The sequence below is a fragment of the Talpa europaea genome (assembly GCF_964194135.1).
Source record: "Talpa europaea genome assembly, chromosome: 12".
Taxonomy (NCBI): domain Eukaryota; kingdom Metazoa; phylum Chordata; class Mammalia; order Eulipotyphla; family Talpidae; genus Talpa; species Talpa europaea.
This window is the reverse complement of record NC_140079.1, coordinates 90778164-90792027: the sequence shown is the minus strand read 5'-3', so window position 1 is coordinate 90792027 and position 13864 is coordinate 90778164. Positions and strand designations below refer to the sequence as shown.

General features: G+C 51.5%; 1 protein-coding gene across 1 annotated transcript in view; it reads left to right on the top strand.

Annotated features, from left to right (window-relative positions):
* Positions 1-8272: 8272 nt before the first annotated feature.
* VWA3A (von Willebrand factor A domain containing 3A) overlaps positions 8273-13864 on the top strand; it is a gene marked incomplete at both ends in the record, with an annotated part of 42646 nt that continues 37054 nt past the window's right edge. The window contains 4 exons of the mRNA XM_084250217.1: positions 8273-8334; positions 9109-9232; positions 13484-13608; positions 13705-13782. Coding sequence (XP_084106343.1) covers positions 8273-8334; positions 9109-9232; positions 13484-13608; positions 13705-13782 — 389 coding nt within the window. The remainder of the gene's footprint in view (positions 8335-9108; positions 9233-13483; positions 13609-13704; positions 13783-13864) is intronic.

Here is a 13864-nt window from a genome sequence, read left to right as displayed (position 1 = left end):
GGGACTATCCTCAGTGTCTTTCCTGAAGGGCACATTTGCCTAGTATGAATGTCCCCATACACCCAGGCCCCCCTAAAAAAATAGGACTAACTTCACCCTCCATGACTGGTCACCAGTCAGGTCTGGCCAATCAGAGACATAGCAGTTGGTTGGGGAACATCTTGTCATGGGAACAAGCCAAGCCTGGGACTTTGCTGGAAAAGAGGCATTTTCCTTCCTCCAGGGTTGCTGAGTTGTGGGTAACGTTTGGTGCTCTTGGTGTCCAGGTTTGCCAACCACTCATAAGGTGCCTGCCCCAGGATAAAGCCCTTGCAGAAGAAAGGAAGCCGAAGTGGCAACAGATTCCTCTGCACATCACTTCAGCCTCTGGATCAAGTCGTGACTGAAACCAGGGCTAGCTCTGAATTTTTGTTATTTGAGCAAATAAATTTCATTTTTCCTTAAGCCAGTTTGAGTTGGGTTTCTGTCTCATTTAACTGGAAGAATCTCGACGGGCTCCCACTGTCCTCTGGACACCCAGCACATCCTGGCCTGTCTTGGGCATGCCGCCGAATCAGCACAGGCTTCTCCAAAGTCAGAAAAACAACAGAAGTGCCTGCTGCTGGCTTGAAATGCAGGAAAGAATGAAAGAAAGCAACATACAAATTAACAGCTAAAAACGTATGTTGCACGGTAATACTGCTTTAGTCTCTCCAGGCTGCTTAACCCAGAATACCACAGGTCAGGGGCTTATAAAGACAAATTTATGGGCCTCCCCTGGTGGTGCAGGCGGTTGAGTGCAGTGCTGTGAAGCTGTCCACAGTCTCTGCAGCACTGATTCCACCCCAGTCGGCTGGCGAGGATCCCACATGGCGCAGCAGACCTCTCCTGTCTCGCCCGCTGCTCCCCTCAGCAGTGTATTTTGTCAGTCTGCCTGTTCTGCTCTCCCCTCTGTCTCTGGTGAATTCTCTCACCCTCGCGCACATCTGGCCTGTACCCCGATCCTTGTATAAATAAATCTTTTTTTAAAAAAAGACAAATTTAACTCAGTTCACAGTGCACACATGTGTGGCAGTGGATTGCACACCTGAAGCTCATTAAATGTTATCTGTCAATTATCTCAACTTAAGCAGGGGGGAGGGGTTGAGATGCTAAAAATATTAGTGAAGTCACCACGCATGCCCATGAGAATTCCAACACACGAGGGTTACAGGAACGACTCATGGCGGGCATGCCACTGTGATATTCATCAAAAGCTTAAAAGAGCTTTGGAATTCAACATTCTAGATTAAAATCTCATTCTGTGCAACTTCCCCCCAGAGACCGCATGTTCCACAGCACCAAGCCCTTACGTCCTCACACCGAGTGGGATAAACACTGGCACTGACCCCCCTGGCTTTTCAAGTCAGGTTTTGCCACCCACTGAGCTTGCTGTGGACTCAGGGGAAAACCACATCTTCGGGGTCTTTTATGTGTGTGTCTTTCTCTTACGGAAACAAACCTCACCCTGCGTGAAGTGTTCCCTGCAACAGCACTTTAGACAAACTTTCCATTTCTCACTTCTGGAGGCTGAGGTCAGATGGGGCCAGCATGGCGGGGGAAGTGCCCTCTTCTGGCTGCAGACCCCCAAATCCTCCCATGGGGGGGGATGGGGTTAGGGAGCAGTCAGCCCTCGAGTGTAAGGGTGTGTGTCCCTTCATGGGGGCACCCTGGAAACCTAGTCACCCCAAGAGCCCCATCTCATAATACTGTCATCTCAGGAATTAGTTTTCCAAAAACGGATTGGGTGGGTGGTGGGGCTCACACATTCGGACAAATGTATTTCAGATAACAGAGCCAGGCCAGAGCTCCTGAATAAGGGCCAGATATGAGTTGCCATCTGTGGTGGCAGGGATGGACGGAGCAGGTTCTCTCTGTTTGGAGCAGACGGGTAAAGGAGAGTCCTGGAGCTCTCGGTGGCTTTCTCAGGCTTTATTGGGATTTACTAGATACAAGGCAGGCAGGGGTGCCAGGGGGTTGGGGGGTCGGGAGGCTGGCAGGCCTCTCAGCCCCCAGCACGCCTTCACACTTTCTGGGCTCTTGGGCGTTCTCTCGGGGCCTTCACTTCTCTGCTCCTTCCGCTCTGTTCCCTGGCAGCTCTCTTTCGCTCTTTTCGCTCTCCAGGCGACGCTGCCCTTATGAGCCCAGGTGAATCCCATCTACCTACCCTACTCCAGGTGCCCGCCCTCAGGCCTGCCTTCGGCACCGCAAGGAGCCATCATCCACCCTCATGGCGGGAGGGCAGAAAAGCCTGATATCATTTACTTACCCTACAACGTCCAAAACCTAAGGGTAGGGGAAAGAGAAACACCCACCGTGCGCTGCACCCCGCGCCCGCCCCCCTCCACCGCCCCGTGAGCTGCATCCAGAGCTGAGCGAGATGGTGCCGGCACCACAGCTCTCCTCTCGGCTGGCCTCCCAGCCTCAACCCCTTACTCCGCGTTGTCCATCTAGCCCTGACACACCCAGAATGTGCGTCCGTGAGTCCAAAGGGAAGAAGCAGTGACGACTTCTGAGTGTTGGGTTCGCTTGTGTCTGTGCATCCAGGAGCGAAGGCAGCTGGAAGGCCGCTGCCATGTCTCCAAAAATGTCGCGGCGACAGCCAGTCCCCCCTCACCCCCCGCCGGGTCCTCGGTAAGGTGAGCACAAGGCTGGTCCCGGCTGGTCCAGCATCGTGTTGGCAGGTGCCCAGCCTCTCGCGACCCTGACCTGGCTTCCTTCTTGCCTCCCTGCTCCCCTGCCTGGGCGGTGCCCTCCTTCCAGGCACCCCCCCCCCAGCCCCCACTTGCTGCTCGTCAGCCGTGGCTGTGCCGCCCGCAGGGACCCAGGCGGGGACGCAGTGTCCATCGCGAGGGCCTTCTTGTCTCTGGCGTGGAAGTCAGAAGTCATGGCGGGGGGCGGCTTCCTGGGGGCCTGGCTGCCACGTGGCAAGCAGCTCGGGTTCTAAACTACACAGTGAAAGGTTCGGGAGGGGATGGCAGTGATTTGAGAAATGACCCGGGTTAGAAAAACGAAGCGCAGGTCCTCGCCACTGACCAGCAGGGCTGGGTGGCCCCGGTTCTATCTCTTCGCCTATAACCTCTGTGAAATAAGTTGAGGAGGTCCCCAGCTCAGGACAGGGGCCGCTTACATCATAATCACCTGGGGCCACCTGGCCACACCTGGCCACACCTGGCCACAGTTCTCGCTGGACCTCCCTCCCGCGGGAGAACCAGGCTGCTCTCTGGCAGACAACCCAGATGCTGCTGCTGGGCGCCCGAGGCTGAGAGGTCACTGAGCTCGTGGCTGCATCACCAGGCGTGGGTGAGGCTGGCCCCCAAGGGGTGCGTCTGCCTGGGGACCCCAGGGAATCTGGCGAGGAGGAGCTGAAGGCTTCAGCTCCTACCACAGGAAGGCGCAGACACAAGGGCGCTGCGGGTATAAACCAGAGCTCTCTGTTGACCCAGAGATCCTAAAAATAGAGTAGAAGTCCAAGTTCTGCTCCGGGCTTTTGTGGGGGTGGGGAGAAGCAGTGGGCTGGGAGCTGCTGTTCTCAACAGCAAACTGGCCATTCCTTCCCGGGGTGAGGAAGGCAGTGCCTGGCCCTGCCTCGGGCTGCAGTGGTGCGGTCTGTTGCCTGGGAGACGGGCTAACACTCCCCGCGGGGCAGGCAGCACTGACTTGTTTGGGGGAACTGCAAGTGGGAACCAGGAAAGCAGGACCCTGGGTTGGCCAGGGGCCCTTCTCCCAAAGATGGAGAAATAAATGGAGACATGCAGGTGAGGGTGAGTGTCTCCAGGGTGGACAGGGGTGGGAGGACAGGGCGGAGGCCCAGAGCTGGACGCTGGGCACTGAGATTTAGGGAGCCCGGGGGATTAAGCACCTGCTCCCTACGTGCCGGGCGCTGGGCACAATGCTAGACCAGCAAGAACGGGCTGCTCAGGAGAAGGACATGCGACTTGATGGGGGACGGCCCGGGGTGGCAACAAGAGGGAACAATTTCCTTGTCAGGGACTGAGGGGCAGCGAGTGGGATTCAGGTCAAACAAAAAGGACAAGGGGCACTTCTAGAATCAGGTCCGACACTGACAAAGAAGGGTATGAAGTGAGAAGGTGTGCGCAAGTAGGGGGTGCCAGGGCTGTGGGAGGAGAGGCCAGGTGAGGCGGGGGTGAGCAAGGAGCAGGGCCTGAGGAGTGACAAGCCCGTGAAGAGGGCTTGACTCGGTTCTCGTGGGCCACAGAGCCACAGCAGGGGTCTCAACAGGCGGCAAGAGGAACCCTCTGCTCACTAGGAAAGTCACTCTGGCAGCAGAACGTAAAGTGGCTTGAACAGGGAAGAGACTGGAGGTTACTGGGCAGTCGAACATACAAGCCCTGAGGGTGGCTTTATCCTGGACAATGTTCAGGGAAAGTCTGTAGCAAAACAGGTGGTAGCTGAGGTTTCCTTTGCCCCAGATGCCCCCTCCCATGGGCCAGTCAGCACGCTCCCTTCCGCGCCAGGGCCACCCCCAGGCTGCGGCCACCACCTTTGTCCTAAGGCTGGCCCTTGAGTCTATTTATTCAACAGATCCATTTTGAGCAGCTACTAGGTCCAGGCACCATTTTACCCAAGAGGGTCCCAGCAGTGAACATGGCTGAGTCCCCGCCCGCATGGAGTTGATCCAGTGGGTTCTTGGCAGGGTGGGGTGTGAGAGAACAGACCCCCAAGCAGAAAGGTCAATCGTCAGGTGATGAGGTGTCCCATGGAGGAAGCCACTCGGGGTGGAGGGGCTTCTATCTGCAGTGGGCATTGGAAGGAGGGGAGAAGCATTGTCTGCTGGGCTCCCCAGTGCCAGCTCTGTCTGGCCCCAGTGGACACTCGAAATGTCTCGAGTATCATGTGCTGAAGGGCTTGATGCTGTTCTACAATTCTCTCCTGCTTTGTAGCTTACATCACCCTTGCATACCCTCTGTGTCTTCCGAACCTCTTGGGCCCGTGGCCAAAGTCACCCGGGCAGGTGCTAACACCCTCTCTGCTCTGCAGATGAAGAAACTCTGGGCCCGCTGCTCTTTCTAGCACACCGTGTTGTTTCTTGTTAGTTTGATACAGCCTGAACCCTCCTCTGTCCCCCACACTTCACCCCAGAATCCAGTGGTCCTGGCCTCTGAATTCATTGTTAATCACTCACTGTCAGGGGAACTAAGACATGAGGGGGCTCCCCGTGCGCTCACTGCTGCTTCGACTGTCTCCCAGCAAAACAGGCAGAAGGAAAGCTAGTTGCTTTTTTTATATATCGCCACATTATCTTGATGCTCCCCAGAAAGCAAAGCATTTTCTGAATGCAAGATTGCAGACTCGCAAGAAAAAAGCAAGTCGCCCAACCACCCCCGGGCTGCTTAACTTAATGATTTCCCAAGAACACCCTCTCGACATTAGTGTTCAAGTTGCAGCTCCACTTGGAGTTTCTCGCTTGCCTTGAAAAATCTAACGGAGCTGACCTAGGAAAGAAGGTGGGGAATGATAAGAAAGCGGTACCACATGGAACCCGAGAGCAGAAGGTGAAGTCAGTTCTCCCAAGCAGCTAGGATCAATAATTAGAAATTCAAGAACCAACGCAGTTTCTCAACCTTCTTCCACCTCCCCTCCTTCGACTATTTGCCTGCCAGTATCTGTTCTCATGGCAATTACAGTCTTAGCAGGAGAGAGACACCCGTTTTTAAAAATCACTAATGAATGTGTCATTCTAAATTAAGTGCTCCAGGCAAAGGAGCATAATTCTGTGAAAGTTTGCATAACACAAGGAACCTGAAATAGAGTAACACGCTGGAGAAGACATCAGAGAAAGCGACATTCGAGGTGAAATATCGAGGATGCATAGGTTGGGGACTAGGGAAAAGACTCTTCCAGAACACAGCGTGTGAAAAGGCCTCTGGTTAGAGACGCTGTAGCCTATTCCAGGAGCACGCGGGAGAGCGGTGGTGAAGGGAGACTTTGAGAGGTGGCTGCCAGGTGGTGTGAGCCCCCAGTGCCACGGGGAGGCTCTTAGCCTTCACCCCTGAGGTAAAGGAAGGCCTTTGGGTGGGTTTGAAGCAGGTGCGAGGAGGGAGAGTCTGACCCTGGATTTGTGTTTTACAAGCTCACCCTGGCTTCTGTGAGAACAGGTTTGATGGGGAGGTGGCGGGATGGAGGTGAGAGCCTCCTGCAGGTGTCCACAGCAGAGATGATGTGGCCTGCGCGGAAGAAATGTCTGTGGTGGCCGAGATGAATGGAGAGACTTGAGAAAGGTAAAATTACCAGGAGTAGGGAAGGATGGATATGGGGAGTGAGGTGTCAAGAACAATGCCTAGGTTTCTGACTCTTCAGAGTGAACAGGCGGCGGCTCTTTGCTCTGAGCTAGAGAACAGCGAAAGAGGACCGGCTGGGAGGGAACGTGAGCTCAGTCTGGAACATGGTACCCCAGAAGGAAATCTCCAGCGTTCATGAGTCCACTGGCCTGGAGTCCGAGGAGCCCGGGCTTTTGACATTCCGCTTGGAGTCATCAATGGAGAAGTGGTTCTTGAGGCCATGAGCAAGGATCAGGTCGCCTCAGGTAAGAGAAGAGAGGAGAGAAGAGAACATGTGACTCAGCCTCGAGGAACAGCAACTAAGATCACAGGTGGAGGAGGATCCGCCTGCAGGGAGACAGAAAGAGCAGGAAGAAGCTAGAAAGAGTGGCCCCGGGTAGCCATGGCAGCTCATAACCTCCCACTCCACTGTGCTCTGAAGATGCTCTTCTCCTGCTTCTGAATGTCCGTGGCAGCCCCATGGCCCGGAGGGTGAATCTGATGCACCTTAATTAATTCAAATAACTTACTGAACACCTGCTAGGTATCAGGTTTTTTTTTTTTTTTAAATAGAGGCATGTTTTATTTATTTATTTATTTATTTGTTGTTTGTTTGTTTATACAAGCACTGGGTACAGTCAGAAGCGCGGGAGGGTGAGAGAATTCACCAGAGCCAGAGCGGGGAGCAGAGCAGGCAGAAGGACCGAAGTACACTGCTGAGGGGAGCAGCAGGCGGCAGGAGAGGTCTGCGCGCCATGTGGGACCCTCCTCCGGTGTGGCCGGGGAGCAGCCGGGGATCGAACCGGCGCCGCAGAGGCCACGGGCAGCTTCGCAACCCAGCGCTCAATCACTGCGCCACCGGGGAGGCCCTGGTTTTGTGCAAGGCACTGAGGGTACATGTCTCCCACTGAGTCAATCAGACGTGGCTGGCAGGCTGCTGGGACTCACCTTTTGAGAGAAGATACAGTCTTGGAGGAAACAACTTGGCTTTAGTAGTTTCCATCCCCTTCCTCCTGCTCAAAACCCTTTGCTCTCTTGCTGTCCTCTCTGCCTAGTCCAGCCTTCCCCACACTCTTAGCATGGCTGCTTCCATTTCATCCTTGAAGAAGGTCCGAGCTCACACCTCACCTCTGCCGAGTAGATGCCTTTCCTGATTACTGTCTGTCATGGCATCCTGTTTCTTTGGTTGGCAGAACTTTCGACAACCTGTAATTACCATATTTAAGTTTTCCATATTGGTCTCCTTCTCTAGAACATAAACTCCGTGTGGACAAGGACAAAGTCTAGTTCAGTAGTCAACTGGAGCCAAAGGACTTGCCTGGAGATATTTTGGGTTGTCACAACTTGGAGGGGGGCAGGAATGCTGTTGGCACCTAATAGGTGGAGGCCAGGGATGTTGCTAAGTATCCTACAACGCACAGGTCAGCTCCCCAAACGAAGAGCTATTTGGTCCAAAATGTCAAAGTGCCAAGGCTGAGATAACCCTTGATATCTTTTTTAAAAAAGATTTATTTATTTATAAATAAATACAAGAACTGAGGTACAGGCCAGAGGTGTGGGGGGTGAGAGGATTCACCAGAGAGAGTGGGGAGCAGAACAGGCAGATCTACTGAAATCCACTGCTGAGGGGAGCAGCGGGTGAGACAGGAGAGGTCTGCTGTGCCATGTGGGTAGCTCCCTGGCTGGGGATCAACCTCACGCTACAGTGGCTGCCAATAGCTTCACAGTGCTGAGACCTAACCCCCTGTGCCACCAGGGAGGCCCCCAACCCTTGAGATCTTGTTCAGCATTCTATCCTCAGTGCCTTGCACAAAACCTGATAACCAGCAGGTGTTCAGTGAGTTATTTGAATTAATTAAGAAGCTGAGCTGACTGTAGATACCCCGCGAAGCTGTAGTCTACATGCTGCCCTTACCCTTCTCTTTTCTGGTATTCCTGCCCCCCTAGGAAAACACGCACTGGGTGTTTTTATAATGGCTACACAAACCATTCACGTCTCCCATGGCCGAGACAACAAGCGTCTGGAAGATTGCTGGTAAGGTCTTCTCTGATTTTTCAAGTGAAAATGAGATTTTTGCTTGTGAGAGTTGAGGGAGAAATACTTGCCTGGAAGCGAGACTGGGTAAAAGTTCGCCGCACGAGAGTACAGCTGAGGGCTCCAGTTATCTAACTGCTGACAGCAGTTTACAACATCCTGTGCTGGGGGACTGCACCAGGGGGCTTGGATGGTGGGTGTGGCGTGAGGGCATTCATCTGGGGAGCTGTGAGCCTCTTCCCCTACATCATATGCAGTGTTGTAAACCAATGTACCTCAATAAAAAATAAAAATAAATTTTAAAAATGTCACATGGGGGGCCTCCTTGGTGGTGCAGGGGTTAAGATGCAACACATGAAGCTATCCGCAGCCACTGCAGCACGAGTTTGAGCCCCGGCCAGGGAGCTACCCAAATGGCGCAGCAGACTCTCCTGGCTCGCCCGCTGCTCCCTCAGCAATGTATTTCAGTCAGTCTGCCTGTTCTGTTCCCTGCTCTGTCTCTGGTGAGTCCTTTTACCCCCACTCACCTCTGGCCTGTATCCTAGGTCTTGTATGCATATATAAATAAATCTTTAATAAAAGAAAAAGAAAAATGTCCCATGGTCCTGGGGTCCACATTTTATCAGGATGCTACAGGAACCCTTCCTGAGTACTGCAAAGAAATAAAAATGTTTCTGGAATCTTTTTCGGGACTAGAGGAAAGAGAGGAGCTCCTGGCAGCCTGGAGTCAATATTCAGTGTGGGGGCGCTGATCAAACCACTTGTGTTTTGTAGCAGGAGGAGAAACAATGACGGAGAGCCAAGGAGGCAAGCTAACAAGAAGGATGTCAGCAGACGCGATCAAAATCCAGACAATGGGCTACTAGTCACACACGTTAACCAGACACAGGACTTGCTGGTAAAAACCACGGGGCTTTAACTGAGTGACAGCACTTACAAATCATAGTCCGGGGAGGCAGAATGTGTTCAGCTCTGGGGTTCTCTGCACATCAGGGCTCGCGGTTATAAAAAACTAGTTAAACATTTATCTCTAATCCTGTCTTTAGAAATTTCTGAAGAATCTCTGTGTTGTTCATAGACAATTTATAGGCTTCTTGACCACCTTGCTAAATATCCAGGAACATTTGAAGACTCTGTTTATGTTATGAAGGTATTTAATTCTAAAATGTCCCTTTTAACATTTGTTTGTCCTTTAGGGTTCCTTAAGATCTAGACCAAAAGTCACTTTCAGGAAGTGCTATTGGAGCAAGAGGCTATGGCAAAGAATTAACCTTTAGAACAACCAGAACTCTGTTTAGATTCTTAAGGTGTAAATAAACTGTCTCCCAAGATGGTGAATGGATTGTCTAGAACTCAGAAATTCAAAAATCCTCCTGTAGAAACCGCTGTCTTTGGGATTGTCAGGTACAAGCTGGCCACTAACCATCCACCTAATCTACACTAAAGTTTAAATATGATACTTTTAAAATGATAATCAGTGAAAAAAAATACAGTTTTAATGCTGGCAAGTCAAAAATCCAGAAGATAGTTGTGTTTTACTTTTTTGAGTATTGGCACTTACAAGAAAGCAAGTTTAACTCAAAAGAAATCAGAAACTGTCAATGTTTTGAAATTCTCAAAGATTATTTCAATGACTTCAGATATAGATGACATTGGTCTTTATCCCACCTAATTTTCTATCATAATGCATGATTTCTCAGGTGTATAAGAACTACTCTTAGAGTTAACAATCACAGTTGGGACTTCCTTTGTCTCACAAAAGAATAGCAATAGCAAAGAGGTGATGTGTTACCCCACTGCAAAGATCTTACTTTTCTCTATCTAAAGCACAGACGTTGGTATATAATCAGTCAAAATCTATATCATGTTTAATAGTGGATCCTCAGATATTAATGATATAAAATCTACATCCTAAAACACAATGGATCATTTCAAATGCAGGCGAAATGGAAGAAGGATGAATTGTCAGTCAATCATCTTTGTGTTATCAACCAGGGAGTTGAGAAGAGTGACACCTAGTGTCCATGTGATATCGAGCGGTGTCTCCCCACGGGTGGGACCATGACCATGGTGTTATTAGGTGACCCCGGACTGGACGTCTATTAGCACAGATACACATGATGAAAAACTGTTCCTTTCAGTCCCTTCTCTCAGTCCTTCATGAAGATGGTTACAGTTTGGTGCTAATTTAAAGGCATGTGGCAACATGGCTGTGAGCATGACCAGGGCCTTTCTACTTGGATTAAATCCCGGCCCCACCACTTACTGGCCGTGTGACTTTGGACAAGTCATTTTCCTTCTCTAAGCCTCAGTTTCCTCCCTTGTCAGTAACATGAGGTTAATGATGAGCCTGCTTTGTAGAAGTAAATGAGTTAATATGTGGAAAGTGCTTGACACATGATAAGCACTATTTGTTTGCTTTCACTACTAGTATTTTCCACGCTTGTTTAACACTCGTTAATTTCCTTTTCTTTTTTTTTTAAGATTTTATTTATTTATTTATATAAGCACTGGGTACAGTCAGAAGCGCGGGAGGGTGAGAGAATTCACCAGAGCCAGAGCGGGGAGCAGAACAGGCAGACTGACGAAGTACACTGCTGAGGGGAGCAGCGGGCAGCAGGAGAGGTCTGCGCGCCATGTGGGACCCTTGCCTGGCGGCCGGGGATCGAACCGGCGCTGCAGAGGCTGCGGGCAGCTTCGCAACCCAGCGCTCAACCACTGCGCCACCGGGGAGGCCCTCGTTAATTTCCCTTTCAAGCAGAGGCCTGAGCACAGGCCTCAAGGACAGAACTTAAGACATGCACTGCTGTCTAGTTGGACCCCAATAGCAGCATTTTATTTTCATTGTCTTTATTTTACGGCTTCCTTCCACTTTATGGCCAAATCTACTGCCAACAAGAGCTGTTTATGCAGAAACACTCAAGGCTGTGTTCTATGCATAGCTTCACGAGACACTCATTTTACAGGTGAAGAAACAGAGAAGCAAGACTTACCCAGCATCTCAAAGCTAGCAACGGGAGGAAAAATTTTAAAAAATTTTAGGAAGCAGCCAAAGCCAGTAAAGACAGGACCGCAGCATACAGAACTCCTTCCTGTCTCCTTCTGTTCTATCCTGACCCCCATCCAGCTGAAGGGACTGCCTCCAACCCTAGTCATTTTCTTTCACATTTCCCTAGTCCATTTTATCAAAAGAACCATTCCTTTCTGAAACCAATGTATGTCAGCTGAGAAATAAGGCTATCATATAACCAAGAAAGCACTTATCTGACAACAGGAATCATGATCCCAGCCCATGACCAGGGGACAGTCCCAAGACGTGTCCCACAAGGGGCTGGAAATAGGGCGTTTTCAAAGGGTCACGTGGAGAAATGGTCGGTGCTTGGGTTGCTTGTTTTTTGTTTTTTAAAGATTTATTTATTTATGCATACAAGAGCTGGGGTACAGGCCAGAGATGCGGGGGGTGAGAGGACTCACCAGAGACAGAGCAGGGAACAGAACAGGCAGACTGACTGAAATACACTGCTGAGGGGAGCAGCGGGCGAGTCAGGAGAGGTCTGCTGCGCCATGTGGGTAGCTCCCTGGCCCACCAGGGATCGAACTCATGCTGCAGAGGCTGCTGATTGCTTCATAGTGCGGTGCTTAACCCCTTGCGCCACCAGGGAGGCCCTGGGTCACTTGTTTTGAAACTTTTTGGCCTGATTCTTAAGTTTATTTGTCTATGACTGGTTGACAAGTGTCTTCAGACAGAAGGCTGGGTGTGGGGTCTTTTTGTAACTTCAGCTGTTATTTCATAGTCTGTTATTTCATAGTCCCTGGGAATTGCTGAGTCAGGCTATCATCAGCTGTTCACCCAGCATCCTTGACCTGGAGGTAGAGGTGGGGTCTGTGTGATTTAAAGCAGGTTCCATATGTACATTGATTCCATTTCTTCTTACTCTCCATTTCCCCTCCTGGAAGGTAAGCACCAAAAGGCAAGCACTCCAATCTTGTTTACTCTGCAGCCCTAGCATGAGGGGCAGTTCCTAGTTCACAGTAGGGCTCAGAAACCCATCCCACCCCCCCGGAGAAAGGGAGAAATGCCAGCCTGCAGAGGAGCTGAATGAGACAGAGCCCTCAGAGCCTCAGCTCAGCTCCCTCCATCTTCTGGCTCCCGGAAAGCATTGCTAATGTCGGATGCTTGCCATGAGCATCTTCTGACCACCACTGAGGCCACCACCCACATCCTGAACGTAGCTTGGTGTGAGGGACACAGGCGTCAGTAGACACAGCAAGGGGGCGTTAGCCACGTCCGGCAGACCCCTGTGAGGCCAGACCCCGTGAGGCCTAGGGAATTCTTCCTCTAAAACGTTCGCCATCTGCTCCTGCTTCTGGTCTCTGAAAAGGCCAGGATAAGCCCATTCAATCAACAAATGTCTGTTGAGGCCCCTCAGACTGACATGGAGGTAGAACTCATATACCTGAAAAGATACCCAGATTTCAAGAGTGGAAATAGACAAAGAGCTTCCAGGTAAAAGCAACCAGAGGCAAATTGCTCAGAACTTGCTCAAGCCAGGAACTCGCCACCACCCTGTGCTTGGCAGCAGGGGAGAGGGAGAGCTTTGGGGTGGAACAAGACTCCTGACCAGAGTCTGCAGGCATGGGGAAGCTGGAGGAGGGCTAACTAGAGGTGGGGCGTTCCATGTGATTGGTAAGGGGACATATTTGACTTTCTCTGATTGGTCCTGAGCTGGAAACAGGACCCACAAAAAGAAAGAAAGAAAAGAAAGGTATCAGCCACTGGCCTAATCCACTGCTCCGGAGACCCCAGAGTCTCCTCGGAGCTGGTGGTTTGGTGGGTGCTCGCTGCAGAGGCGTGGGCCAGGCATTACGTCCATCTGGCCATTGCATGCTGTGTCAGTCTCATGAGGCAGGACACAGCCAGTGCCCCTGCCTGGCCTTTTGTTGGAGATGCGGTGCGGAGTGGGAGTGGCGGGCCCCAGGCCCTGGCCTAGCTGTCGGCCCCCACCCCCATCTGTGACTGCAGAAGGGCTTTCAGGAAGAGTCAGTCAGACTTGCACCCCCTGGGTACCGGTGTGGAGGGGACCTAGGGCATCTCAGCCTCGCCCCCTCATTCTCAGATTTCTGTTTGACTCTGTTTTCTGTTTCCCAGAGGCTGCAGGGGAACGACACTCAGCCTTCAGCTTTGGAGGACTCGGAAGACTGGCTTTCCATTCACAGTTTAAAGTTTGCAAAACTCACCTTGGCTGACCTGATTAGCCAGGGCATGACCGTGCTGTAAGTCTACAGTCCTGCCCCTCAGCCCCAAGCCCAAGCACCACACCCAGGCCCCCTGGTTCCCAGGCGCCCTTTTGTCCATTGTTGTTCCTTCAGGGGTGAAGGCAACAGCACAGTCAAGAAAATGCAGTTCGCCACCGAGACCATCCACCAATTTGAATCAAAGGTCTCTGAGTAAGTCTGTTTCTCTCTGTCTTCGAGCTCGAGATGCTCTCACTTCCGCTGTCCTGACGTAACGAACACAGTTCCTGAGACC